The 24658-nt window shown below is 47.3% G+C and overlaps 1 protein-coding gene across 3 annotated transcripts in view; it reads right to left on the bottom strand.

Annotated features, from left to right (window-relative positions):
• The window catches only part of TOP3A (DNA topoisomerase III alpha), a 1279921-nt gene that overhangs the window by 633435 nt on the left and 621828 nt on the right, over positions 1–24658 (bottom strand). For all 3 annotated transcript variants that reach the window (XM_069645692.1, XM_069645691.1, XM_069645693.1), the window contains exon 8: positions 16973–17073. In XM_069645692.1, the coding sequence (XP_069501793.1) occupies positions 16973–17073 (101 nt within the window). The remainder of the gene's footprint in view (positions 1–16972; positions 17074–24658) is intronic.

The following is a 24658-nucleotide window of genomic DNA, read 5'->3' as shown; positions in this document are numbered from 1 at the left end:
GGCGAACAGGTTGTGCAGCACTGCTTGGCCGACCCTGGACTCCTCCCTGGAGTCCCGATCGACGCAGTAGAATCTTGTGAAGGTGTGCGTCGACCTCCACGTAGCAGCCCTGCATATGTCCAGCAGGGGCACACCAGACAGGAACGCCGTGGTAGCAGCGATTGCTCTGGTCGAATGGGCTCTCGGACGGCCGGGCAGCGGTCGGTTTGCCGACCGGTGACAGTGCATGATGCAGCCAGAGAGCCATCTGGAAATGGAAGTCTTCCAGAGAGCCTTCCCTTGATTCACAGACCCAAAGTTCACAAACAGTTGTGACGTCTTCCGAAAACTCTTTGTGCGGTCTACTTAGAACTTCAGCGCTCTAGCTACATCCAGCGAGTGCAAAGTCCTCTCGGCCTGTGTCGAAGGCGACGGGAAGAAAACTGGTAACACCAAGGGCTTGTTGAGGTGGAAGTCCGATGGCACCTTGGGCATGAAGGAGGGGTGCGTCCTCAGCACCACCCTCGTGTCATGAAAAGTTAAGTATTGAGGTTTGCAAGATAGGGCCTGGATCTCTCCCACTCGTCGTGCAGAGGTGATGGCCACGAGGAACACTGTCTTCCATGACAGGAACTTCAAAGGCACCGAATGCATAGGCTCGAATGGGGCCCCCATGAGCCTGGTCAGCACCACATTAAGCTCCCACGCCGGGGCAGGAGCCTTCACCGGCGGGAATGATCGAAATAGTCCCTTCATAAATTCCTTCACCAGGCGATGAGACCACAAGGATGCCCGTCCCGCAGTCCTGGTATATCGGGAGATGGCAGCCAGATGTATTTTGATGGAGGCGTGAGCCAGTCCAGCTTTGGCCAGTGACAGTAGGGACGGCAGTACTTGAGGGGCCGTAATCCGCAGAGGGTTAATCTTATGTGCACGGCACCAGACAGAGAACCTCTTCCACTTATGACCGTAACACTTAAGAGTTGAGAACGCCTGGCTTTTGCAAGAACCTCTCTGCAGTCAGCCGGGATATTGTATCCTCCAAACTCTAGTGCTGCAGGAGTCAGGCCTGCAAATTCAGCGACTGTGGGTCATGATGGAAGATGGCGCCTCCTTCTCTGGAGAGAAGATCCGCGTCCGAAGGCAGCTTGACTGGTGGGGATGTTGACAAGTCCAGAAGGTCCGGGAACCAGATCTGCCTCGGCCACGTCGGTGCGACAAGGATCATTCTGCACCTGGACTTCTTGAGCTGGTTGATGAGGCGGAGCAGCAACGGCAACGGAGGGAACGCGTAGAGAAACAGGCCGTCCCAGGGGAACGAGAAAGCATCACCCATGCTCCTCGGTTGCGGGAACCTGCTGGTGAACCTCTGGCACTTGCAGTTCGTCGCCGTCGCGAAAAAAGGTCGATCCGGGGTTTGCCCCATCGTCGAAAGAGCCGATCCACCTGGTCCTGATGTAGTTCCCACTCGTGGCACAAGCGCAGCTCCCTGCTGAGTGAGTCGGCAATGGTGTTTTTCATTCCTGCCAAATGGAAGGGAACCAGAAACATCCCCTGGGCGACGGCCCAGTGCCACAGATCCTGGGCCTCCTTGGATAGGGCTGGGGATCTGGTGCCCTCCTGCTTCCGTATGTAGAACATCGTGGTGGTGTTGTCGGTGAAGATCCTCACCACTTTGTCCTTGAGGGACGGAAGGAACGACCTGAGTGCCCAGAACACTGCTCGGAGCTCAAGAATGTTGATGTGGAGAGAACTCTCCTCCGGGAGCCAAAGGCCTCTTGCATGGAGGTCTCCGGTGTGGGCCTCCCAACCCTCCAGAGAGGCGTCCGTCGTCACCGTCTCCTGAAACGCCGGGGTTTGAAAGTCTGTGCCTGTAGTGAGGTGAGCACTGGTACCCCACCATCGGATCACCCAACGGAACTCCTCGTCGAGAGGGATCCTGTCCTCGAAGCAGCCCGTCGCCTGAAACCAGCGGGCGTCGAGGAACTCCTGTAGCGGACGCATTCGAAGTCTGCAAAGGGGTACAAGATAGATGCATGAGGACATCATCCCGAGGAGGGACTTGCTGGACCTCACCCTGGCCACGTCCGTGGCTAGCAGGCGCCGTACCTTGCCCAGGATGGTCTTCGTCCTCTCCTCCGACGGGGAGGCCAATTGCCCCACTGTATCGAGCTTCGCTCCCAGAAACAGTGCTACTTGCGACGGAACCAGGTGGGATTTGGGGTAGTTGATGGCGTACCCCAGTTCCGTGAGCAGCCGGACGATCCTCGCTGTGTGTTCGACGGCGAGTTCTCTTGTCCTTGCCCAGATTAGCCAGTCGTCCAGGTAGGGGTAGACGTGGATCCCCTGCAGGCGCAGCTGCGCCGCCGCCGGTGCCAGGCACTTGATGAATACCCTGGGTGCCGACTTTAATCCGAACGGTAGGGCTCTGAATTGGTAGTGGTGTCCCTGAACCACGAACCTGAGAAACTTCCTGTGCCCTTTTAGAATGGGTATGTGGAAGTAAGCATCCTCCAGGTCCAACGACGACAGGAAGTCGCCTTCCTCCAGCTGTCCCAGCACATGCTCGGCCCGGAGCCTCCTGGGGACGAGCTCGATGGCACCTTTCTTGAGCATCGCCCTTACCTCCAACAGCAGTCTCCTTCCTGGCCACGGGAGGAATGCAAAGGCTTCGGTGGGGCCCCGACGACACGACCGGGTCAGTCTTGCTTGGAGGCGTCCTTGCCGCCTTGGCCTCCTTGGCAACGACGGCGGGATCCCCCGTGTTTGCCGCAACCTCTGTAGGCTTCCTGGGAAGAGGAGCGAGCCGCCTGGAGGTATGTGGAAGAGCCACCGCTGGATCCTTTGGAGGCACCCTGTCTGCCTCGGGAGCTCCGAAAGGGCTGTCGTTGTTGAAGTACCCCTAAGGCCCAGGCCGTCTCCGAGTTGGTCTTGATGGCCTGGAGAGTCTCGTCCACCGCCTTACCAAAGAGGTTGTTGCTGTCGAAACGGCATATCCAACACTCTGGCCTGGACGTCCTGGCGAAAGTTTGTTGCCTTGAGCCATCCTCGTCGCCAGAGGCAAACTCCGTTGCCCAGTTGGCGAAATCCGGTATCGGCAATGTCCGTTGCCACCGTTATGGCGTGATCCGACGCCACCTCGCCTTCCTGCAGAATTTGTAGGGCCTCCGCCCTCTTGTCGTCAGGTAGAAAGTCTAGAAGGGGAGCTATCTTGAACCAGAGCTCCCTGTCGTAGCGGGCCACGATCGCTAAGGCATTGGCCGCCTTAATCGTTGTCGCCGCCGACGAGATGACTTGTCGTCCCATGGAGTCCAACTTCTTGCCCTCGCTGTCCGGCGGGGAAGTGGAAGTTGAAGCCGCTGCACCCGCTGCTTTCTTCTTAGCCGCTGCGTGACAGAGTCCAGCGTGGGCTGGGCCCTAAGGCACAAGGGGGCGGTATCAGGGACTCGGTACTTCTTCTCGTACCTGTCCCTCTTGGCGGGTGTCGTGGAAGGGTTCTTGATGACAGCAAGCCCCTCGTCCCAGATATCGTCGAGCAAAAGCACCGCGAGGACCGTCTTCCTCTTGGCCTCTCGTCGTTGGTAAAGAAACCCTTCCTTTTTTTGTTCTTCAGGGCAGAGCTGGAAGAGCTTGCATGCCCTGGTTATCATGGTGTGAAAGGAGCCAATTTCGTCGGCTGGAGAAGCCCGCGGGGGGGGGGGTGACGGGATGTCCACTGTGTCATTGCGCCATCGTCGTCCGTCCCCGTCACTGTATCCGTCGCCGTATCCTCTCTAGGGTCCGGCGAGGGGAAAGAGGGGTCCACAGGCCTCGCGGGCACGAAGGGGCGGAGAGGGGTGGACTCTCCTCCGCTTGTTCGGAGGGTTTCCCGACGGGCCTGGTTCTGGATCCTCCGTCGGGGTCCGTGGTAATCTCGTCCTTATCTCGGTACCTAAGGATTGGATCGGCAACAAAATGGCCACCAAGCTATCCTGGGGCTCGGGTAATGGCTGCGACGGACGGGATGGCCGCTCCACTGGGCCCTCTTCTTCGTCATCGTCGCTATCTTCGATCCCGTCAGCGGGAACCGTCCCCTGGTATCGAACCTTCTCGAACCTCTCGTTGAGGCCTATGAACCTCTCCTTGAGGCCCTTCTCGGTTTCCACCAGCTCCTCCTCAGAGGCTGATTGCGAGTCTGTAATGGCCACCGCGCCCCCCCCTCTTTTTCCGCCGGGGACTTCACGGGGTCTTAACGATGGGCTAGAAAGAGGATTCCCTCCACAGAGGCAGGGAAACCCTGGGCCCAGAGGCCGTTTGCACTGGCGTAGTCTCAGCCGGCTTCGCCAGGGTCGCAGCGACCACTTCGATAGAGGCCTTTGCCGGCTCGATCAAAGCCCTCACCACCTTAGATGCGTCCTGGGCCTTTGCCTTGGTGGGAGGGTCAGCGCCTCGCTCCCCCTTCGAGATCGACCGGGGCCGCTCCAGCAGCTTACCCGGGTTCTCGGACTTCCTCTTCCCCGAACCAGAGCGCTGGCTCGTGGTTGAACGTGCTGGGGAAGTCGCGCCCTGCCTGGCAGCCGAAGAGCCCGACCTTTCGGCGCTCCCGGTGCCCTCAGACTCGCAGTGCTTGGCCTTCTGTTGGGCCCCCGTCGCCAGGGTGCCCTCACAGGACTTAGAAGCCCGCTCAGACTTTTTCTTCGCCTTCTCACCTGCTGTGCCCTTCTCCAGCCAGGCGGCGAGGCAGGAACGACGATCTTGTTTGGTCCGTTCCGAAAGGTTCTTGCAGAACGCACAGTCCTTCTCCACGTGCGTCTTGTCCTCATGAAGGCAGTAGAGACATCGCAAATGCTCGTCCTCCTTGAAAACGTTTTTGTAATCCGCATCCAGGGCAGCACCTGAACAGCTTGGATCTGGGCGTCGAGCTTCCCTTGTCCTGGGCCATGTCCGTTGAGGTAGGCCGCAGATCTTCCGGAATCCTCCAAGAAGCGTAAACTCGACGAAAACTTCACCCTTGAGGGGCGTAGAAGAATTCCGAAACGGGTCCCCGTAATCGGAAGTAGAAACGGTGGAGCTTGAGGCTCGATTAAACCGAAAAAATGAGAAAATCTCCTGAAAATCGCGAAAACGCAACAAAAACTCGAGAGCTAAAGCACGAGGACTCCCAACACTTGAGCGTGCGGTAAAAATCTGAGGATGGCTGCCAGAGACGGGGCTTACGGAGAGGGCAGTCATTGGCCGGGGGCAGTATGACCCAGAGATCAGTGATTGGTTACTACTAAGAAAGACAGATCAGAAACGAAACTGATACTGATTTTTTCTTTACCGAGGATTCCCAGCCTGACAACGGGAAATATTCGTGAGCATGTGAATTCATGCCAGACCCCATGCTGGAGAAATTCTGGTATCTGCAGCCTCTTTCTCTTTCATCTTCTATAACGTCAGAATATTCCTTTTTGTTCTTCTGAGTCTTGTAGCTGGATGATTCTCTACCCCCCTCCAAAAAGATCAGTTTATCTGTTTTAGCATCTTGTAAAAGGTCAATCAATGATTTTAATATGACTCCCTCCATCTCTTATTCGCTTCCTTTTTTTTCCGTTCGAGATTCTATGAAGTACTCAACATAAATTAGCTTTGAGTTCATCAGAGCTATCAATGTTGTTTGATCCTTGTAATTTTCGTTTAAGGGTTATAGTCTGTGCAGAGTATTGAGGCCTGTAGATTGATTGCCCAAGGGGGCGGCATGCTTTCGTTCACTCTTGATCGCTTCTTTTCTTTTGGGATCGGGGTTGAAAGCCCGAGATGGAAATGTTCAAGGGAGAAAAGACAGAAGATTATTTTTCCGAAATAACCTTTGGTCTTTTCTGCCCCGGAACATTTCCGACTTGGCTCCTGCCCCCAACCACGCACCCGCCCGCCTACCTACCTTGCTGCCATCTCGCTGTGTCCCTGCAACGCTTGTTCCATTTCACTTCCATGATCGGGAACTGGCGCGGCAGGGTCCTTTCCTTTTTTCTTTTTTTTTGGGACCGGCTGCAGGGGATATCCAAGCAACCCCCACTAACAATATAGTGAGTAAGGATGCGGGGGGCACCCCTGCAGTCTCCGCCAATGAATGGGGGATTTGGTCAAACTTTTCAGCTGTTCAGTATTTTCGAACGGCCGAAATTCATCCAAATCTCCCATTCAGTCTTTTAATGTCGGTCATTTTGGCTGATTCCTTACTTTTGTCCTTTGCTGTGGTTTCTTTTTGTAAGAGCCTTAAGGGCTCCAGCTAGAAGTCCGATTCCGCTGAAGATTCAGTTTCAGAGGAGGATTCATCACTTGAGGATTCTGATCTAAGTAAAGCCTCAGCGGCTTTAATTGGCCTTAAGATGATTTGCTTTCTTTGGCCCGATGGACCTTTAAAAGGGCCCAACGACTCCAGATTTTGACCCACACTCCGTAATTTTTTTTTTTTTTACTGGGATGGCATCAATACCGTCAAGCTCTTCTTTGCTTGCTTGATAATTGCGCTTTGCTTTTTTAGGGCCCATTTCTTTCCATAGGTGCAAAGCCAACTGAGCAATGTCTTTTGTGAGGTGGGCAGCCTGTGATTGATCGTCTCCAACATCAATATGTAGGTCAGTTCTTCACCTTAAATCCTCCACACGCCCTACTTGAGTGTCCATAGCCAAACACGCTTTCTCACAGTCCTGCTCAAAGCGATCTTCACTCAATGGAGGCCGGGTCCTGGAATCCGTTCCCAGTCCTTTATTCACGGTTGAAATTGCTGTTTCCTTTTGGGATGCCTTGAAGGACTGGGCCGAAGTTCCATATGTTGCATGCATGCGTTTCCTTTGCCCTAGAGAGAGATTAAAGGCCGTATTCGGTCGAATTGCTGTTAATTTGTCTCGTATGGAGTCATCTGGTACATCCAAATGGTTTAAGATTGGCCCTTCAATATCCGGCGATTTTACAGGGGACCCTTGCAAATCATGGGGCATGTTTTCAGGGGTTATTTCAGTTTCCGTCAACTTGGGGGAGCAAGGCCCCGGTTTGCTGGGGCTTTCAAACATACCACTACTTAAAAGGGCTTCAATCTGTGGGTTCTTCACAGGCTTTAACAGGGAACCCAATCCCTTCCTGGTATGGGGGCTGCACCCTACAAAGGCCTGAATGCTCGTAATTGTCCCTTCCTTGTGTACTTATTGTCAGGGGAGTATGTTGCTGGTAAACAGGCCTTTTAAAGTGTCATTTTACTTTCCCCATCTCAGAGGCCGCATTGCATCTTTTTTTAATAAGGGTGCCACTTTTTGTTCCTTGTTCGCATTTAGGCCCTTAAGCGGTACATCCATAGGTACCATGCTCTTTTTATTAGCAGATTTGGTCTTTGTCTGGGCTATGCATCCTTCCTCTGTTTTAATCAGTAGCACTTTTTCTGTCGCTTCATCCGACCTATTCTTCAATTGCAATTGAAAAGCCTTTTCTCGCTGCTGGCGCTCGGCATCAGTTCTGTCACCGCTTTGGCCTAGTAGGCGTTAAGTTGCAGTTTTATGTACTGGGACGCAAGATACTTTATCACTTGCTTCTCCAATGACACCAGACTCACTCAGCAACAGAGTTGCAACGGCGCTAGACAGCTTCCGGGAGGCCTCCCGCGATGCACCCAGAGTGGTTGATATTTCAAACTCTTCACCAACCCCCCAAGGATCCATAATACTATTGGCACGCAATGTTTAATCTGCCGAGTCAATGGGAGAGGCGGTTCCTCCCGTGGTGTGCCCAAGACGATTGGTATTTTCTGTACACCACAAGCCCCCAGAGGGTCAGTCATGACGTAAATTCAGCCATATCTGTGAGGGATGACGTGAGTTCAACCATATCTGTGGGGCTATTTAACAAGTTATGTCTATGTGCCGTGAGGTTAAGGGGGACAGCTCTCACATTGTCAGTTGGAACAGGGGCACGCTCCAAGACCGGAGTCTTAAAGTTTAGGTGTACCCGTCTCCATTGTGGGCATCTATGGTCCGCATCCGACGCCATAAGGCTCCGATTCCTGGTTCCTCCTGCTTCTTCATCCCTCTGTAAACACTCTGCGACGCTCCGTGTTGGAGTGTTGGTTTTTAAAGAGGTGGTCAGCAGTGGAAACAGAAAACAGACTTACAGGGTTCCACAGCCAAACAGGGATCTCCAGCAGGGTCTCCACACTCTGCAAACTCTCCCATCACTTCTCTCGCTATCTCCTGGTGGACTCATCTTGTCACCTCCTTAACTCCTCCACCTTCGCTGTTAGAACCTCTAGATCCAGTGCAAAATTCATAGTCCCTGCTTTCACTTACCAGACTCTCGTGTATTTATCTTCCCAGGCCCCTGGATCTTTCTCTAGCCAACCTCTTTGGGTGGCCAGTCTCTTTCCCCTCTATCCTACCCTTCCCCCATAGCATCCCAGTCTCCTGGGTATTCATTTCTCCAGCCCGCAATACCCTTCTCCTAGTCTCCACTCTCTTCCATAGCACAGGCTCCAGAGTCATTTTATGTTTCCCCTTTTGTATTCTATGACTTTTTAACATTGCACACAGCAATATCAGTATGGGGAGACCCTGACTTCCTGGTTGGAATTTGTGTACTTTTAAAGCTGCACACAACACCTTAAAGTTAAGGGTGGTTAGGATAATTTCTATCCTTCCGTCTTTCTTTCTTTTTCTTTTGCAACTTTGTTGTTGCAGTCACAATGTGTCCAGGATGGGCGTGTGGCAGCAGATATTTATCAACCATGTTTTTACTTTTTACCAGTACACTATTGCATTTGACAGCATAATTCGATTTAGAGTAGCACTACTCTAAAATGGCCTTGCCACAAGATTTTTGCCTGTCCTTTGGCCATTTTGTATCATTATCCATGAGGTACTCTCCTTATCACTTTGTCTATTTCTTTCACCGACATGTTGTATTTAAAATGTTAAGACTTGGTTATTTCCGGTTTCCATTAGAACTCATGAGAGCCCACTCAGGATCCCTTTGTGACTGAGCGGCCCCTGACTTTCTCAACCTCTCACAGAGCTGCTGCTCTTGTACTCATGAGGTACACCTTTGACCTTTCACAAATTGGGATTCTATGTCTCCTCTGGCATTACACGCATGGCGATTTCACTCTGTTGCTTGATTTTTTTTTAATTTTTTTTTACACACTAGATACATACGCAGTTTACTTGGTTTAACACACTTCACTCTCTTACATGTTAACCTGTCCTTCCTTAGCAGACAAGGATATAGATAGGTGTATTCTTTAGATTTTGCCGTCATTAAAATAATTAATTAGATTTTTGGAAAAAAGCATAATATCTGGCCAGAATGTGCTTTGAAAATTCACTACCTTATGTTTTCATATCAAGAGTTTCACATCATGAACTATATTAATTTATTTTATAAGTGTATATACAATTTAATTTTCAAATACATTTACAATGTGGTCATTACATCTTATTGTATTGTAGATATTTGATTTGCACCCGATGAAGGAAGTGATCTCCCAAAACGCATTGCAGAGCTTTCATTTGAATATAAAGGAAAATTTGAAAATCCAAACTTCTCACTATCATCATTTTTTACAACATTTCCAAGAATCTCATTACGTAATTTGTATACAAACGCATCAGTTAACAGGTATTTGAACTACTTTCGGCTGATTCTTTCAGCACAAAGGTGTGCAGGGGATGGGAGTGCCCGTCATTACGGACACCACCTGTTTAGCGATTGTTTTCCAACCTTGTGTCAAGGTTGTGTTACCTCCTCTGCACCCAAGTCTCTATAAACGTTTATCAAAATGTATTAAAATTATATTACTTGTTGGTGTGCATCAATACCATTTATATACATTACTTTGGCCATTTTGTGCCTTGGCCTTCTTCCTGCTCGCATGGGTCCAGAAATGCCAAACATGGAAATCCCTTTCACCGGCAAAGCGGTGGTCTGTGCGTGTGGGGGCTGGGTCTCTCTGGACCCAGACCACATCCAAGCAACAGCGTGCCTGCTGCTGGGCAAATTTGTTGGCCAAAGGCTGTCCATGAACAGACAGTCTCTGCAAGTTTGATGATGCATTGCCTTACCATTGATGGACGTGGTGGTGTCTGCAATCCAAATCCTGAATAAAAGGAGGACTCCTGCAGCCAATCGACAGATCATCGCTGGAGGCAAGAAGTGCATTCCACTGAAGACCAGAGGACCACCACTGCAGCTGACCAGCATCAGCTCCAGCAAAGTCCTCATGAAGCCCTGCTCCTCCCCCCTAATTTCCAGTAAGGCTTTGTCGATTCTCTGGCAGCTGCACCAGTGGGAACAACCAGTCTCGACCCATGCTCGAGGATCCGTGCCTGTTGAGCCTTCGGAAGTGTCCTGTAATGAATCAGGAGTAAGTCTCAAACACAGAAGCATTGTAATGGTTGTTATTGACTTTTATTAAAGTAAAAGAAGGGTTGGAAAAAGACCTCTCTCGCCCTAGCGCTGTGTGGGGTTTCCCTTTCTCAACGAAACTAAAGGATGTCAGTGTCAGAATGTCCAAAAATAAAGAGTTCTACACCCTGTGTCCAAAGTCCTATCCTGACCCTTACAAGCTAAACTTAAGAAAAAGTGTAAAGGGATAAAGTCTTTCAACTGGCCATCTGTAGTCTTCCTTAATGTTCCAACATACAGTTTCAAAAGGTGCACAAATTAACATATAAATTTAAGTTCCCCAAGGTTTCACAGCTCTCAGAACGATGGGGGGGGGGAGGTCTTTCCTTCCCTCGAGTTATCAGCTTCTCTTCAGCTCTCTACCACAGTTCTTTTCATTGGCAAAAGACAACTTTCGAATCAAGGGCATAGGGGTATGATCCTCTTCCCCTAGCATCACATACCCAAGAGTTCTTCCTCACCTCTTGACTTACTCCAGAGTTCACAGTTCTTTTACATTTAATCCATTAAGGGGTATGGTTCCCTTTAACTAGATTTAACACTCTTGAATTGAAATGCAGGTCTCCAGACTCGCATTAGCTTTGGCCTGGTTTGCTCTCCTGCCAGGACTTCACAATGTTTGCTTTACATTCAGTTTGGCCTGGACTTCACAATAATTACGTTTCCTCTCGAGGGTGGATCTTTTTCCTTTCCTTTTTTCCTTTTCAGGTGTGGGTCTGCAGACTCGCCTTCACAATTTTTCACACGTATATTTAGGTGCGGGTCCCGTACTCACACAGTGGCTGGTTTACTCTTCTGCCAGGACCTTTCACACTGTCTTGATGGGTTTCAGACTTGTATACTTTACTATGCAACAGTTTTGTCTACGCCCTTGTCATCAATTGGGCCGGTGAACATCCACGTTCTCATTCGTTACCTTCACTCTTTATGATGGGGCTTTACACCCACTTTAGCAGACTCCTCAACTTTCCCCACGGTGCGTGGCATTTGCCCTCAAGTGCCCCAGCATCCCACTTTTGCATTTCAGGCTCACCGGTTTGTTTTGGCTGCTCCGGTGTTCTTCACGTTGTCCCGCAGATGCTGTGGCTTGCTGGCGGCACAGAACAGCATTCTGCCACTTCTCTGCTTCTTGCCTGGTCTCCTGCGTCTCCGGACAGCTTTCCGCTGCCTCCCTACGGCACATCTCTGGCTTCTCGGCTTCCTCTGGACAGTGTTTCCAGCATCGGACAGCACGGTTTGCTTTCCAGCTTCCGACCGGCTTTGCATGTAGCAAGATTCTCTCTGCGGCGAGTCGCTCTCTCTACTCACACAGCTGACGGGTATTTAAGCGTCCCACTATTATATAGCTCCCGCCAACAAACAGAACGGAGCATACGCTTCCTGGTTCCATCACTCCGGCCTTCTTCCTCTTCTCAGTACTTTGGTATAATTGGTCAGATGGAAACCTGATGTCAGTATGAGATAACTGGATGGGTTCAATACCACAATAAGCCATGACAGTCAGTGACCATAGGGTTGTTCTATACTGCTAGTCCAAGGGTTGCCAATGCAGCTGACTAGCACCAACTCCAGTTAAGTCCTGGTGAAGCCCTGCTCCTCTGTCCTGATCTAAAGAAGCCCCTTGTCAGTGCTTCGACCCCTGGACCGATGAAAAAAACCACTCAATCCATGCTCGAGTATCCGTACCTTCTAAGTCTTCAGAAGTGGGCCTAGACCAACTTGTGGACTGACCAGCTCTCACCTGGGCTACCTCACTTCAGCCATCGCCGTTTCAAGTGCATCTTTGTAACTTGAAGAATCCTCAGCCTGTACTGCAGAATACCTACTCCACAATTTTCAGCCTTCCTGCATCAATGGAAGCCGTGCAGGACCTGTTCCTTTGTTCTTCCTATGTAGATTACCTTTTGCCACAAGATCATGGTGACTCCCTTTACAATCTGTCTTTTTTGCATTCCAGAGGTGTCCTAAGGTCGCCGGCTCTGCAGAAATCTTCATCTGTTCTTCGTTTGGGTGTTCTGCTGCAAGGTGTCTGAAACCAAGATTCAAGCACTGCAACCGACCAAAACTAAATCCTGTTTCTAACTCTGCAACCGCAACCCCTGGGCCTTCATCGATCAGAGAAATCACAGAAGATTGTGTACCCAATCAATTCCAGCCGTGGTCTCAGGAGAAATGGAGTCAGCGGGATAAGTTAACATATCTGTTCCTTTCCCAGTGTTCTCGATGGTGCTACAGGGGGGTAAAGTCCTATCCCTAAATCATTGTTTCCTGACTTTGGTTGGTGGAGGCTTGGTCAAGTATCCCTTTCTAGGCCTATCCTAGTGACTGGGATTGAGAAAGTTTACTTACCGGAACTTTACTTATCTTTTTACTTTTGCATCCTAGCCAGTGGTATTGTTCAAGTTCTTAGCAAACCTACCTGAAAAGTACAACTTTGGCCCTGATGACTTAAGGGCACACAGTCCCAAAACATCTTTGGGCTGATCTTACTATGTGTTTTAGCGAAACTGTTCTATGGTTATTATGAAGTGTTTTCTACTGAATTCTATGCTGGTTACTGAATAATATGCTCTCCTTTTTTCTAAGAGTGAATGGGTATAACTGTTTTATAGTAAGTGTGTGACAATATTTGCCTAGAGGTTTTACTTGCTTATTGTGCATGTTAAAAGCCTAATAAATCAGTGTATATGTGTGTACTTACCAGTTTAACTGGAATTAATGGTGCTTTTTGTGGATTCATTGTAGCCCAAGACTACTCTGACAGCCCTCCTGCGACTAAGCCTTGCCACTCTGCTACCTTACCTTGATTGGGTTTGGCTAAATCTCATTGTCTCCTTATTCACCATAATAGGTTGGCCTCCCAAAATCCCCAGTGTTGATGTTGGAAATCCATCTAAGCAACGACCTCTGGGGACCCCAGGACACAATGCAGGCAGAGAGCAGAGATTTCTACTTCGAAGAAATGGTGGAAAACGACCCTCATGGCAGAAACTAAGAAATGGGTCCTGTAAGGCCCCTCTTCATCCTGAGAGCTGCAACTGCAGGAGTAGGCTTTATGTCTCAAAAGTTTCTCACAAGTTTAGGGTTTGTGGGATCCCAAGTCCAACACTGGGCAGTGACCAATGTAGCTCGGTAGCCCACGAGAAAGCTAGTCAGCCCATTGGATGGTTCCTGGAGACTTCTGAAGGCTTTCAAGGGCAGGATCCACAGAGCAGGTGGGTCAAGTCTGGTTGTTGTCATTGGTCTAGGGGCAGAGCACAGATGAAGAGCAGAACCTTTGGAGATCAGCAGTGGAGCAGGGCTTCGCTGGGATGGTTGAAGACAATGCTGGTTGGCTGTGATGACACGTTCTGGGTCTTCAGTGGGATGCTCCTCTTCGTATGGGGTCTTGGCTCCAATGATAATCTGATGAATGGCTGCAAAAGTCCTTTTATCCAGGATTTAAGCTGGAGTTGCCCCGAAGCCACCAACGGTAACGGTGTGCACCATTCAAACTTGCAGAGGTTGTCCAATCATGGACAATCCTCTGGCTACCACATCTGCCAAGCAACAGTCACACTTTCACATGGATGTGGACTAGACCAGACAGTCCCAGCTCCCACACCCCGCCACAAACATACACTGCCGCGTAGCTGGGGAAAGGTGGAGCTCATCCCAGGGAAAATCTTACCATATATGGCAGATCTGGCTCTCAGAGGGCAGGGAGAAGGCCAAATGAAAGGTGAAAATCTCGTTGCACAGTCATTTTAGATTATAAAAGGCATTAAGTGATAAAATGCAAAAGTGTGCCCCGACAAACGAAACACGGTCAGAAAAGAATCACTACCACCAGCCGTCTTGGACACATAATACAATGGTTCACTGTGATTTTATTGCGGAAATAACAGTGATGTACAATTACAAAGTGTAATAAATATTGCATGATAAAATATTGAAATTCCTTTTACAGTGCACATTGTAAAAATACCTATTTTTGGGGCGTGGGGGTCTCGAACCTCCCTTAACTCTCCTACTCCTAAACTATCCTAGTCTCCCTCCCCTTTATCCCAATTTTAACCTAAATCTGTTTTTTTACACCTAAAACCCACCCCTATCATTACATTTTCTTTTCTTTATTTCAATATTTTTTCTGCTTTTAGGTATTTTTTACCCACTCCGTTATTTCTTGCAATATTCTTTCATCTTTGTAAATTCATTCTTTATTATTTCCTGCAATATTATCATTGGATACTAATGCAAATAGTCACAAAGTTATGAAAAACAATCTTATAAGGACACAAAGTATGCGTATCGCACCTCACTGTAAGGTGACGTAAAATAAACAGATCATTTCACAATGGAGAACAGAGCTCTCCTGCGCAGATAGCCATAGGAACTGATCAGTGGCCCCAAAGCAGATGCACTTATCAAGGCAAGTGAAGTAAAAATGCTTCACTTTACTCCAAAAATAGAGACAGGAACAAACCAACAGCAAACATTTGGGTGGTGGGGGGGCATCCCTAGGTATCTATGGAGGAAAAGCAGCTAAAAGGAAATCTTTCCTAACAGCCACCTACTTCTCAGAGTTCATATGCAGCACAGCATAGCCCTGGTCTCTGCGCAAACAATATGGTTCACTATATAACCAACAAACAAGAGCATTTGAACACCTTGGTGGCTGAGATAGCGCGATTCTGGTCCCATTTTGGCTTTTGGAATATATGATATAAGTCATTTATAACAGACCTGTGTTTTCCATAGAATGGTCCAAATCTGACCTTTCGACGTTAATACCTAGAACATCTCCTGGTGCAATATGCAAGGGTTTTTTGGTTGTGCCAAGTAATTTCATTATTTGGGACTCAATCTAAATACAGACACCAAAATGATGGATGATCTGAATTGTGCCCCCTTCATTAAACAACTGGAACACTGCATAATAAGTGGAGGACTCTACTATCGCTAGTTGGCTAGGGCGGCAATTGTCAAAAACATGTTTTACCCAAGCTATTGCATTTATTTCAAGCCACACCAATATATCTCACAACTAAATGTGTCACCCTGAGAGGGTGTTAAGCGTAGGGGGCTCAACTACTTAGTCCCAACTGGGGTGGCACCGCCTTGGGGAGAGCTAACAAACCCCTTAGAGATTTGTCTCAGGTCATTCTGTCTTGACCGCATGTCATGCATCTCTTCTATAATGTAGGGTTGCTGCTTTGTCGGATTTATCAATCACTTTGCTAGTGACAAGGGAATGGATGGGGTTGTTAAGATGGGTTGTTATAATTGTTTTAATAACGTTATTTTAGAAAAACCAAAGGATGTTTATATATTGTGAATACACAGTTATTCATTAAGCTTTCAATTAAAACACATGGTACTTTACACCAAACCCTTAATATCCTGTGTCCAAGCCTTACTGCTGAGCTTCGTTAACAAGGAGAGAGTTTGGTTAGTTTTTTGTAGTAAACCTTTGAAAGTTCACTAAGCTTTGCTCATCAGACTCCTACATCAATATGGGTTCTTCTGGAAAAACCTCCTACCATACAATCTGTAATCAACATATTTGATGATGATGACCTTTGTGAGATCCTGACCTGGGTGTCTTAGGGAATACCCTAGATGGGGACTTGCTGGGAAAAATGTTGGTGTACCCTGAGAAAAAAGCAAAAATGTTCAGAGAGACAATCTGCATAAAAAATTAGAACTTGCAAAAACCATTACAAGGTAAACTAAGGCCAACTGCATGACTGTCAATCAGGCAGCAGAAGGGTGAAGAGAAAGAAAGATGACACACAGAAAAATACACTGTCTAAAAGGTTGTTGGCTTTTAAAACCTACATGTACACCAACAAGTAATCTTTTCAAGTCTTTCCTCCATTCCTAAAGAAAAGGAGTAAGCAGAGGTAGGCTGTGCAGGTTACCTTGGAAAGGTGTAGTGCAAGGGGGCAAAGTTTATGGCGACAGAGCAGGTAGTTACTTGTCTTAAAGGGGATGGCTCAGTGGGTCAGAGATAGGGTAGGGAGAAATGTGGGAGGGCAGAGAAGTAAAGTATCCTCTTTAACAGAAAATAAAGACAAAGTGGTCTGCCAAAAAGTAGTGCTGGCAAAAAGTCATTTTTTCCTTACTCTTTTTTTAGCCATGGGCAAATTGGCCTAAAGATTGCAACGTACGGGTGAATATGCAATACATTAAAAGGCAACTTTGGGAGGTCCAGAAATGCACAAAAGGGGCCCAGTATGATGGGCTACCTCTAAAGATGAAATAAATAGGATCCAAGTGACTATGGGTAGACAGCACAAATGGCTGCTAAAGAAACTGATGAAGCGCCTCTGAAGAACGTAGCATTGAAGGGTAAAAGACGTGATATAGAAATCCCATAAAAATATCCCCTTCAGACTGGTCCCTTGTACTGGTCATTGTCCAAATATTTTAACATACATTCACCAAAACATTTGCTACTGAACAGTGACACACTCAATGCCACAAGAATCATGTACCATAGTTGTCTAAAAAAAAAAAATTGCGCACACCTTTCGCTCAGAAAAATCAAGGAAATAAAACTGCACTGTCACTTTAGATGTCAGCTGATTGCTTGCAATCTTACCTCCATGCAGATCTGGTAAAGTACAAGACAGGGCGTGTGATGGAACAGACGGTTCCTCTTCCAGCTGAAATCTACAGTCAAGTCTTGGCAGAAATGAGTCACTGCTCAGAGAATCAGAGAAAAAACACGGGAAAATAAAAGACACAGAGGTCAGAGATATTACAAGAATAGACGAAAGAAAACAAATAAAATATCACCGACTGTCCGTAACAATATTAGGTGGTGAAATGTTCATGCCCAGAAAATGACCACAGTCAACCAGAGGAAAAACACTGTATAAAGCTTCAGCCACTTTCAAGACTACGCATTTAACATCTAGACATTTTTAAAATGTATATTCTTCCTTCCAGAAAACCTTCTGTGTACTGGAATTGGGAGTGCTTAAAATACATTATATATTTTATTTTTAAGCTTTATTTAGCATGGATTAGGCCCAGACAGGCATCAGAGCAGTGGACAAGAAGTCGTACATCATATCAAGCAAAATAGTTATATAATAATATATACATGTACATCTACAAGTGACAAATCAGGCTGTATAATCTTGAAAATCGAATCTTGGTGTCACGGTCTGACCACTCTGCAATCTCCTTCATGATCACTCTACTACATAAGATTCCAACACCTGCCACCCCCCCAAATCAAATACATTACAACCCCAGCCTTATAACCACTCATGCCACCCACCTCCTCCTCCTCCTCTCACACACATCCATCCAGTGTCCAACTATTACAAAACCATCCTCACACAAGAACTCAACAAAACAGACCCTCTCACATCACACAAAAAACCACAACCGCCACCATAAACCATGGTTAAACAGTTCCCTGCTCTCCATCAAGCAGGAAGCCAGGCATCTAGAAAGAGCCTGGCAAAAGAACCCATGCCCCGCCACCAGGACACCCCTCAAACACAAACGCAACAAAACCAAAACAATCATATGCATTTCCAAAGCCACCCACTACCTTCAATAACTCCAATTCGACAATCATACACAGAAACATTTCAACATCGTCACATTTCTCTTCAAACTGCCATCCACACCTTGAACACCACCAACCACTTCATCATGCAGCTCTCTCATGGACTATTTCAACTCGAAAATACACATCATCAGACAAGCTCTTCCCATCTTCTGTCTCACTCCCAAACATTCCAAAACATGGAACATTTTTCACACCATCGACAGACACCCTCACTGCCAAAATAAAACCTACACACTTACTAGATAACGCAAACCCACATCAAGCCGCATCCAACTGCAGTAACATCCTGGCTCCATACTGGCTCACCATCAACTTCTGTCTCTCATAAGATATTATACTGTGAGAAACCTGAAGGTGTCTCACCCGCCAGTCCCCGGGGATCTGTCAACCAGGTGGCCAGGAGATGGCCATCGCTTTTGGATCCAGTTCCTAGGGGTGGACAAGTGCGGGAGGATCACCTGGATGAGGGGTCCTCGGGGAGTGGAAGCGGGACACAGGAAGGTGAGACGCGGTATCCCCTTCCTTGTAACACGTTTTCCCCACCTTACCCAGGTAGGATACCTAGGAAGTCAACACCCCTCTTTCCCGACACAAACACGTTCTCACGGACAGTTGACTGTGAGCGACAACAGACTAACACCAGAGCCGTATACCTGACATGTCCCAACACAAGGGTCAGGCAGTCAGGCAATTACTGATCATTATACACACCTGACTTCCATTGCACTTCCCCACACAGATAAAAGGCAGAGCACGAAAGCACACTGTGAGCAAGGCAAACACACGAGGAAGAACCCGTTCTGAGATGGCAGTTTAATACGAGGAGAAAGACGGTGAAACCCGAAACGGTTGCAAGGATGGAATTGGCCTTGACCTTTTCAGAGCAAGAAAACTGTTACTTTCACGAGTCCTCGAGGATAAGAAACATAAGACCGTGAATTAAAGCAGAAAAAAAGGTGCGTTGTGTGTCGAAGGTACCCAGGGCTTAAGAGCGATTGCTGCTGTGGTACTTTCCTTGGCTCCGACAACAAATCCGCTCCAGTAAAGTCAGCACAGCCGTTGAGTCTGGGATACTGATAGCAGACCTGTCTGTGTTAGAATCAAGGTTGTAAGCAGCAACATTGCATGAAGAAAACTGCAAAGAACAGACTTTAAGGCGTATGTGATGAGCGACGCAAATATATTTGAATATCCAAGGAGTGACTGAACTTTTGTAACCAAAGTGGATGTCATATATAGAGTGGTCCGGCGCCACGTGGGTGTTCATTCGGAAAGGTCTCCGTTAGGTATCCAACTGAGAGTTGTAAGGAACTCATGGTGGCAACAGTAAAGACAGACACAAGTGATCACAGTTCATGGGTGTTTATTAAACTGTATATGCGGGTTGGAAAAATGCCTAATCTAAACATAAATCTAAGATGGGAGCAAGCTACAACCATCAAAATAATATTAAGACAGTTGTAGTGGTGTCTTGTCAAATAAAAAGACCTATACTAAGGAAAACCTATTGCCAATCCTTACGCTAAATACAAACAAATAGTGTGGGATAGGGTTCACAGGAAAGAAAGAAGTGTTCACAAATAATAAGGCAGGATGTAGTAGTCAGCGTCTCCCTTCCCCACATTTTGAGCATGGGACTTCGGAGCACAGCACACGCTCGAGCTTTCCCAGCACGAGACTACAGTTGCGCCCTCAGGAATCAGGACCTTCGGTTATTAAGTTTCTTTTCTACAAAAAGTCTCTTGCCTCCGAGGACCTGATGTGTTCCAAAACAATAAACAAAAGTTCCTTTCTGCTTGCACGTTGGGTGATGCCTTATCACCCCTGGATCCTCCTCTCCCGGGCTAAGATCTACAAAACGTCCTCAATTATATCAGGACCTTCGGGTGTTGGTTCTCTTGCTTCCGAAGGCCTGATAGGTTCAAAGTAACTAACAAAAAGTTCAACAAAAGTTACTCTCCGATTGTGCTTGGGTGATAATTCTTCACCCCTGCGTCCCCCTCTTCTGGGCTTAGAACCCTCTCGAATATCAGCCTCCCTCCGTCGAGTTCACTACGGCTTTCAACACACTCATCTGTGACATTCACGAATCTAAATATCTTATTAAACAGTTCACTCTTGGCATCTCTCTGCCGGGTACACGCTTGTGAACACACTTTTTATCAGAACTTTTGGCTACGTCGTCTTTATATCGGCATCCCTCTGTCCAGTTCATTCTTGCCAATGTTGTCAATCATACAATTCCTTGAACAGTTCTTATGATGCAGGATTCACTTGCCTTAGCTTCACATTCATCCGCCGGTCAAAGACTTTCGACTGTACAGATAATTTTACTAGACTGCTGTATGACCATTTTTACCCTTTCTCTTGCCATTCCCCAAGGCCTTCTGGTAATGGTAGTTTCAACCATAGGGTAATCGCCCAGAGTTTCTCAAGTGAACACCCACGTAGTGTCAGACACCTCTGTAGCTCGTTTTCCCCTCTCGTATCAAAATAACAATTCTTTGTACTTTCTTCAATTAGCCATTTTGCTACTTTTGTTCAAACACAGTTCGGTTTCTTATCGGCTCTCCTCTCGACTCACCAGCTGTGAAGAACCGCTTGGCTTTTATTGTCTCTGGAGTGAAGGTCGGTACCACGGTGGCAAGTGTCTGCCCTCAGCATGGTTATCAGCGGAGGAGGGCCCTGTGTACTGGTTACATCTGCTGCAACACACGCTGGCTATTGTTCGCGGTCTCATGATTTCTTCTGTGGATGTTTCACGGGCCTGGCTTGGAAAGGGCAAGGTCGCTTCTCTCCTTGTCACCCTCTCGGTTCACGCCATCTTTCTCCTCCTCTTGAACTGCTTTGCTGAGTTAGCTCTCTCGTCGTGCTGTCTGCCTTGGTTGTCTTGTGCTCTTGTGCTCCACTTTTTATCCCTGTGGGGAAGGGAAAGGTCTGTCAAGTGTGTGTGATCCTGGTCAATTGCCTGACTTTGCCTGACCCTTTTGTTGGGACATGTCAGGTAAATGGCTTTGGCGTTTGACCGTCGTCTTTCGCGGTGTGCGAAAGTCTTAGTGTCAGAAAAGGGGGGTGTGGGGGGGTTGAGTGTTTGAGTATCCTACATGGTAGGTTGGGGAAAAGGTGTCACAAGAAGGGGCATGTCTGTGAACTCACCAACATACGGAAAGACTTAAAAATACTAAAAACACAAGGGGGACAAGGTAATAACACCCATGTATCCCCTTGAAGGGACTTAAAAGTCCCCAAGCAACAGGCAGGCAGCCCAAGAAGGCAGGCAGCTTTCCATACAACTCCCAGAGTCCAGGAAGAATCAAAGTTGGCTGCTGGCCCTCATATGATCTTAGGCCGACCATCGGGCAGACAACAGGGCACTAAGCTGCGGCATGCTGGATGGCATCAAACAGTACAAGGTGGTTTCTTCTGAGGCCTGATAGGAGAGCATTTCCATAGTCCAGTCTGGAAAGGACTGTTGCCTGTCTATCTGTATCCAAGTACAACTCTAGGTTATGTGTTTTAATGTTTCTCATCAGCCTCAGTTGAAAGTGAGCCCCTTTTACATGTTTTTAATGTGATGTGAAGATCTAGATGTTTCCAGCAAAAAACTCAGATTTGGTAGTCATAAATCGAGTTGGAGCAATTGTGAACTCTGAGAAGGCTGCCATCTGGTGTTGAATTAATCCGAAGACATCTAAAGGAAGTCCGTTTTCTGAGTGCTTCGTCTCAGATAATGCAAGGACATGTAGTCTATTATTTTCTGTAGGTTTATAGCAAGGTGGTTGATATCTTGTTCCATCATGATCTTGCAGTAAACCCAACTGTCCGTTGTGAGGAATTCAAGGACATGATTCACTGTAGACCCTGAAATAAAGCTTTAGCAGTGTACCTGCCCCTAGATTCCTGTCTGCCTTAAGCTAATAGCACAAAATGCTTCAAGAACTAGCAAACAAAAGTTCATAAACCTACTCTTAAAACGGAATGGTTCTTTTTAGAAAGGTTCCTGTGATAGTTCTTCATCTCCGATATCCGTTTGAGGGATATTGCCTTTCATTGTGCTTCTCCAGAACTCTCTTATAATTCAGGCTTTGCAATACTCCCATGATGTAGGCTTCTTTCTGCCTGATCACCATCACTTGTGGGTCTCTACTAGTCCTGAGTCTCTTCAGGTTTTTTTTATACATCTCTCGTATGATTTTGACGGTCTTGTTTGTATATCCAGTCCCTCCTGGACGTCCGTTCTCTGAGAATTCTCAACAGGTCTCCTCCCTTACATTGGGTTTCAGAATCCACAACAGGTCTCTTACTAGACCTTGGGTTTCAGGATTCACAACAAGTCTCTTTCCAGATTTTTGGTTTCAGGATTCACTACAGATCGTTTCCCAGACTATTGGTTTCAGGATTACATTTTGAATATGAATTTCCCACCCATATTCTGTGTCCTTTTCATGTAGCTGATATTGGCGCATTCTGTGGTGCCTCCTGCTCTGAAAACAGACTGATAATCTCTGAGTAGTATATTTTCCTCTAAGTATCGCTCAAAGGTTTTAGCCATACAGGAGAGGAGGGTGGCTGGGCCATCAGAGGTTTTCTACGAGAGAAGGGTGATCTGGCCCACATTTAAGCTGTTTGGTAATTCACCTAAAGTCAGTGACGTGTGGATGATTTTTAGCCAGCAAGGCATGAGGCTTTCGATGAACTCGACTACTGAAGCTGGTAATGGGTCTTTGACATGGCTCCAAGGTTTCAGAGCTTTGACTGAGTCCAGTGATATTGGAGAGAATGTTTCTCATTGTGCCTAACCTTTGGGGGCCGGGGGTGATCTGATCTCACTAAGGTGTCAGCTAACTACGATGTCCAGTCTGTCATATCATTTCTGTGAGGAAATCTGCAAAATCATGACACCTCTCACTGCACTGAGTGAGTGCAGATTGCGGTATGAGAGTGGTAGCACTTTTCCTTGCTTCTAACAATTCTTTGCAACGTCAATTTGGAACTTAATGTGGGCAGTGCTCGGAGGGATTTTCAGAACCAGCTCTTGGGGGAGGGTGCTAAGGAAGGGCTTTTCATGCTTAATCTTATCAAACATTTTCAGGGGAGTGTAGGACAAGCAGTAGGACAGATTTAGGAGATCAGGATCTGGTGTGTAAATACAGTTAACACTTAATATATTTGTGTACTTCTGTGTAGATCTCCATTACTTTGCAGTCTCTAAGTGTTGTTAGGCCTAAATTCCCCAAGCAGGTAAAACCGAAGAATACAATAGAATACAATAGAATACAATAGAACACATGAACACACGAACACACACAAACACACACACACATACACATACACGAAGACACCCCCCCCCCTCAAAGTGAGATTACCTAAAGTTTGCACTGAACACAATAAATGCAGTTCAATAAAACCATGCACCATATGTACAAAAAGGAAATTGAAGGTTTTTCAGCAGTTCAAAACAATGATACACTCTGGCTTATAATTATACGGCAGGCACCTACATTCAGAAGTCTATCCATATCACTTAAGTGTTCCAGTTTATTAAAAGATTGCAAGATTCAGTTAAGTACTTGAAGGGTGAGGGGATAGGTCATATCAAAGTTCCCCTTGCACACATTTTGGCTACAACCAACAGATGAGAACATTTATTTTTAAAGCAGACTTTTTACAAAAAGGCAAAGGAACAATATTTAAGGTACATTCCCAATTCCATCACATTAGGGGATTCCTAACGGAATCATAGGCTAAAATTACACTAATCACAGCCAGGTATGAGTAGTGTTAGGGAGGGAACTTTGCACCCATGCAATCCCCATAGGCAAAGGGGGGAGGGGGTGCATCGAAAGTGGTAAGTAAACTTGCACGCCTTATCCTGGTTTTTCAAGTGAACACCCCTAGGGTAATCAGAAATTGCTGGGAATACTTACTTATGTCATTGGTCCCATCGGTGGGGGCCCAAAGGTTGCAGATGCAGCAGACTGAAGAAGGTGTATGATTGGGTCTAGTTAGGCAGAGGTTTAAAGGACAATTCCAGAAATGTACAGCAGGATGGGCCAGACACCATAGGACAGCAGCCACAACAACAGCCCCTCCCCCACCCCACCATCAGCAGGCAATAAAAATCCTGTCAGAGGTTAAAAAGTTTGGTTTGTGGTGTTAGAGGCTCCAGACAGGTACCTCTTCATGCAGTAAAGCAGCAGGCAGCATTAATCTTGGGACACAAGTTGAGGATTTACAGAGTTTCAAGCTCCTGTTCAAGGCAGCAATCATAACAACAGCGGCGCCGGGTCAGTGGATTGGCCGCCCACAGGATGGTTCCCGGACACGGACGACATCAACCAATATCATGGCACTGATGCTGGACACAGGACTGATTAATCCCAACAGTCCAGGGGAGAAGAACAAGTTACTAACCACTGGTAACGTTCTTTCGACTGGATGTTCCACCCACGTATTCCTCATCTTATGATAGATCTTCCGGATCTGCGTGATTTTTCAGTCACGGAAAAGTTAGTGATGGTAAGATTTGCATGAGAAATGTACGCCCCTCAAAAGGTTCGTACATTTCCCGTGCAAACATACACTGCAAACCACCACATACCCACACCCCCACCCAACCCTCCACCCACAACACATCCCCACCCACACCCCCAACATAACCAAACCCTACTTACCTTTTCTTCTCGCTGTGTCCCTGCA

This window comes from Ambystoma mexicanum, chromosome 2p (genome assembly GCF_040938575.1).
Source record: "Ambystoma mexicanum isolate Mex_15411 chromosome 2p, UKY_AmexF1_1, whole genome shotgun sequence".
NCBI lineage: Eukaryota > Metazoa > Chordata > Amphibia > Caudata > Ambystomatidae > Ambystoma > Ambystoma mexicanum.
The sequence above is the reverse complement of the archived record's forward strand: the minus strand, read 5'-3'. Positions and strand labels throughout refer to the sequence as shown.